The sequence below is a fragment of the Cynoglossus semilaevis genome, chromosome 15 (assembly GCF_000523025.1).
Source record: "Cynoglossus semilaevis isolate Cse_v1.0 chromosome 15, Cse_v1.0, whole genome shotgun sequence".
In the NCBI taxonomy this organism is placed as follows: domain Eukaryota; kingdom Metazoa; phylum Chordata; class Actinopteri; order Pleuronectiformes; family Cynoglossidae; genus Cynoglossus; species Cynoglossus semilaevis.
The window spans coordinates 3504113-3509012 of NC_024321.1; the positions used below are offsets into that span (position 1 = coordinate 3504113).

The following is a 4900-nucleotide window of genomic DNA, read 5'->3' on the forward strand; positions in this document are numbered from 1 at the left end:
AGTCAGGGTCGCCTGCTGGCACTGAGGTCCCTCATTTTACAGGTGAAGTGAATAAAAAATATCACATTTGTAAACACAGTCGTGGCTGTTACTGTCAGTGGCTATGTCAGATTGGTTTATTCATGCAATCAGTTGGACCGAGATGCTTTGGATGAGGCTTAGGGTTAATCAAAGGGACACTGTGGACCAAGATCAAATCTGAACGATTCTTCCTCCCCTTTGAGACGTGTTTTTCATATGGTGGATATTTGTTCTCCTCCTACTCTTTCTTGTTGTTCCCTTTCTTCTTTCCTTCTTTTTTCTACCTTTTTCTTTTTGTTCTCTTCTTCTCTTCTCTTCTTCTTTCCTTCTTTTTTCTACCTTTTCTTTTTGTTCTCCTCTGTCTTATTCTCTCCTACCGCTTTCTCTACTTTTCTACATCATTCTCCTATTTTCTCTTTCCTCTTGCTTATCTTTCTCTTTTTCTTCTTCCCTTTCTTCTTTTTCATTCTTCTATTGTTCATGTTTCTTCTTCTCACTCGTCTTTTTCCTTGTCTATCTCTTTTTTCCCCTTTTCTTCTCTTTAGTTGTGCTGTCCCCTTCCCCACAGTTTTTTTTTTCAGGGATCCCCACAGTGGTTATTCTCCTGTCTCCATTGTTCAACCAACCATCCCCCATGTCCATGCCTCCTTTATTATGAACATTTATGAACAGCTTTGTAAATATTTTCTCCTCTTTTGGAATTTATTATCAGACACTAACCCAGGTTGATGCTCATTAAAACCACTAAATGTCTCTGGCTGCTTGATTGGTTTTCCAGGGTCACAATGTGAACGTTCTGACCATAGACCATGTGACGCCTCTTCACGAGGCCTGCCTTGGAGACCACGTCGCTTGTGCCAGAGCTCTCATCGATGCAGGAGCGAATGTAAGTCATACATCGGCCTCTTGACACTTTAATGTTGCCATAATGCACGGGTCAAATGTAATTTCCACGGGTGGGAAATATCTGGGCAGGGGTAACAAACGAGCGGAGCGCACGGCTCTGAATTTGCAGCACAGCTATTAAGGTTTTGGTTCTCCTTCAACACTTCCCTTAGGCTGTTGCTATTAGTCAACTTGCATGGCTAAACAAAAGCCTAAATATAACAATAAACTTCAAATGTGTTTACAGGTCAATGCTTCTACAATTGATGGAGTCACCCCGCTGTTCAACGCCTGTACAGTGGGCAGCATGGCATGTACAGAAATTCTTTTGGAAAATGGAGCAAAGCCCCAGAGCCTGGTGTACCAGCCCTCACCCATCCATGAAGCCACCAGCAAAGGTACATCATAATAAAAAAAAACAACTGTATGAACTGTAGCAGGTCATGCTGCCACCAACAGGTCACCACACACAACTTCAGGTCAAGCAGCTCACAGCTGAAGAAACTGTGCATTAACATACAAGGATCCAAGGCTATTTTCTTTTTTCAAACAGTGGTGTGCTGTTAACTCTTAGCTCAGATCTTAGAAACAGAATTCGACTGTTTCTGAAATTAATCGAGGACTAACATTGACTGTTTCATAATAAATTTCAAACTATAACTTTTACTCATCCTATAGTTAAAGGCTTCAATTATCTTCAGCTAATTTAGGCTAACTTTCAGTCATCCTTTCATCCACTCTTTGCTTCTCAGCTTTCTTGTTTTCTATTTCTGGGTAAACCATCTGAAGGCTTACTGTAAGCTGTATTTCTGCTTTCAGTTTTTCAGGTGACAGTATTTTTCAGGGTTAGTTTTTGGGATACTTTAAATCCCTGTGGTAAACCATTATCTTACTTTTAGCTTGAATCTATTAGCTATTCTAAGTTTTTTTTTTTTAGCAATTTATACTGGACCTAATGAACGTTACCACGTAGCTAAATGATTATTTATTAACAATTTCTTTTTTCAATCTAGCTTGTGATATGTGGTCAACTCTAAATGCACCTTTTTGAATTCTAAGAAAGCCGAGGTGGACATTCTCCACAAGGGATTTGCTGAGGTCAACTCTCTCATTTCCAAGACCAATAAATGCCAATATTGCGAGAATTTTCAAGGGCAAATGTGGACATTTAAATTTCTGTCGCCGTTACAGACACTAATTGGCTCCAGCACAAATGTCCCTTTATGTGTGACCAGCGGTCAGAGTCTCATGAGGTCCAGCAGCTGCTGCATTATTACACACCAGCACCAGCTGTGACCATCAGCTCATCTAAGACTGTGCAGCCGAGGGGGCAACAGCTCCTATTTCCACATACATGTGTCATTTTAATATCCCATTTATTAAGATTTATTTTTAAAAATACTGATTAAAAAATCTTTGAAAGAAAATTAAAGACCAAATTTAAGGCATTTGCTTCCCATTATCTGTATTTTGACATTGAATTATTGCTCTATTAACCACAGTCCACAATATCATTGTAACTAACTGTAACATTTTGGGCTTTATCCTTGTTTTTTAACCTATATTTGTGTCCTTTGCTGTACTTTAAAGTTCTGTTTTAACAAACCCTCACTGCTTTAAAAACACACGACGTGACCCGAGTCGACAGCTTGGAGAATAATCTCACATTGTCACCGACTTATTACCGCTGTCGCGCTCCATTACTTTCAGGTCATTACGGCTGTGTGGAGGCTCTGGTGACTTGGGGGGCAGATGTGGACATGGAAATTCCTCACCTGGGCACGGCGCTCTATACGGCCTGTGTCTGCCAGAAGCTGGAGTGTGCCAGGAAACTCCTGAGGGAAGGTCAGCTCTCAGCACACTGGATCTTTACGTTTTCCATACTGTTAACAGCTATGCATCGAAATAGAGAAGCAGAGGCAGGATTATTTTATGTAACTCAATACAAAAAGCAATTTGGCAGAGAACATTAGTTTGTCTTATTTTGTGGTTATACAAAGAGGGATCAGGGCATCAGGATAAAAAACTTTTTTTTTTCCGATAAAATATATTTGGACCATTTGAATATCTATTTAATTAAATGATTTAACAATTATTTGACAATTGTGTGGGGAAACTTGTGTTTTTCTTTCAGAGCTTCACATATTCATGACTATAGTTCACAGATATGTTGGTTATTAATATCTAACCAACCAATTGTCCATTTGATACATGTCTGACTAATTTTCAGCTATTTGTGGTTAGCCTTTATGAACTGACTTGACTGACAATGTAATGGCTTAGCGATAGTGGTTATTATTATTATCATTATATAGATATTTTATCATGGCTAACACTATTTTAAAATCAAACCAAACCATACAATTTGGGCTTGATTTTTGTTTGGGTTGTCTTTTGGCTAATTTCAGGCAACACCAAGTTAAATACAAAAAATTGGGGCATATTTATATTAATGATTTTATATTTATATAAAAAAAACTGACATGGAAACTCCAGTAAGTGTGCTGTGGAAACCTATCTCACCGTTTTACACTCATTTCGAAAATATATTTTTGTATGACAATGTATTTCTAGGGCACTTTGCCCAGAGCTCTGCCTAATGTCTGACCTTGGTTCATGCCATAACTCTAAGTGTACTGTATCTATTAAACAGGTGCAAATGTGCAGAAAGGCAAATCCCTGGATTCACCTTTACATGTTGCTGCAGAGAAAGACTGCACAGCAGTAGTTACGCTGCTGCTGGACTTTGGTGCAGACATTAATGCCAGGAACACAGAGTTTTTAAGGCCAGTTGATGTGGCTCCTCCCAGCAGTATAACAGAAGGCTTTTTACTTCTCTATGAAGGTATGCTGGTTTAGTAACAGGTTTCTGTGGATAAAAAAACGCAGCTCTGATAAAAAAAAAAAATGTTTCAGGGATTTATGCTTTTCTCCGATTCCTTTTTATAACTTTCAGAAATATTTTTCCTACTTTTTGCAGCTACGCCTCGACTTTTAAGCCAAGTCTGTCGCCAGTGCATCAGAAACTGTGTTGGCCGAGATCGACTGCACCTTCTTTCTCACCTGCCTCTGCCCAACAGGCTCAGGAGCTACCTGCAGTACCAATGATGTCTAAGGACTCTACTAACCCATAGGTGTTTTTCAATGCTCGTATGAACTATTAATGTAAATGTAGTTCAAGAAAAGAGTAGTGGCCGGAGACAAGCTGTGTTAAGACTGCTTATCATGTGTGGACCATGATGAATGTGAAGTAAGACGTTGATTAGAACCTTCTTTTAGGTTGCTGTTTTATTTAATATTCAGATTTGCTGTGTTTAGACGATGCCTTGATAGATACAAGAGATATGTCACTGTGATGCACTGAAAAAAATATTCTAATGTGCCATTTTTTTGCCATTTGTAGTATTCTATACTGTATATGAGAAAATATCGATTTTATTGCACAACAGTATTTCTTTTTTTTGGAATTTTTGACATTAGATGTGAAATAAAACCACATATTGAAATATCTGAGAGGAATTATCTGACAAGTTTTAATCTTTGGATGCATAACAATGAACAGCTGGAGGAAGCTGACATTACTGCGAAATCTCAAGGGTAAAAATGTGTGTGGGTGGAGCAGCAACTGTGTTTGCTGCTGCTGAAACAATACATATGCTGTAATAATTCTCCAATGACACTATCAGGCGATATATAATAGAATAAACAGAGTGGCGGTATTAAATATTTTATCAGAATTAATACGTTTTCAACATAATTAATGTCAGGTCAATTACAATTTGCCCCTACTTTTTGTTTAACATTGGATTATTGTCTCTTCAACTACTTAATTTGATCAATGCTATGGTAAACTATCTAAACTAATGTTCTAGATGATGTTTTTTTCAATAGTAAATGTCAGTAAAATTACGTTGACTTTTCTAATTAACCTCAAATTCCACTAGAGGGCAGCATTTTACCAAAATTGTAGGTTGATTTTGCTGAAGCGCAGCAT

At 38.1% G+C, this 4900-nt stretch overlaps 1 protein-coding gene across 1 annotated transcript in view; it reads left to right on the plus strand.

Annotated features, from left to right (window-relative positions):
- asb5a (ankyrin repeat and SOCS box containing 5a) overlaps window positions 1-4267 on the plus strand; it is a 7219-nt gene extending 2952 nt beyond the window's left edge. The window contains exons 3-8 of the mRNA XM_025063348.1: window positions 3-42; window positions 800-907; window positions 1154-1304; window positions 2617-2751; window positions 3560-3751; window positions 3887-4267. Coding sequence (XP_024919116.1) covers window positions 3-42; window positions 800-907; window positions 1154-1304; window positions 2617-2751; window positions 3560-3751; window positions 3887-4014 — 754 coding nt within the window. The 3' untranslated portion in view covers window positions 4015-4267. The remainder of the gene's footprint in view (window positions 1-2; window positions 43-799; window positions 908-1153; window positions 1305-2616; window positions 2752-3559; window positions 3752-3886) is intronic.
- Window positions 4268-4900: the final 633 nt, after the last annotated feature.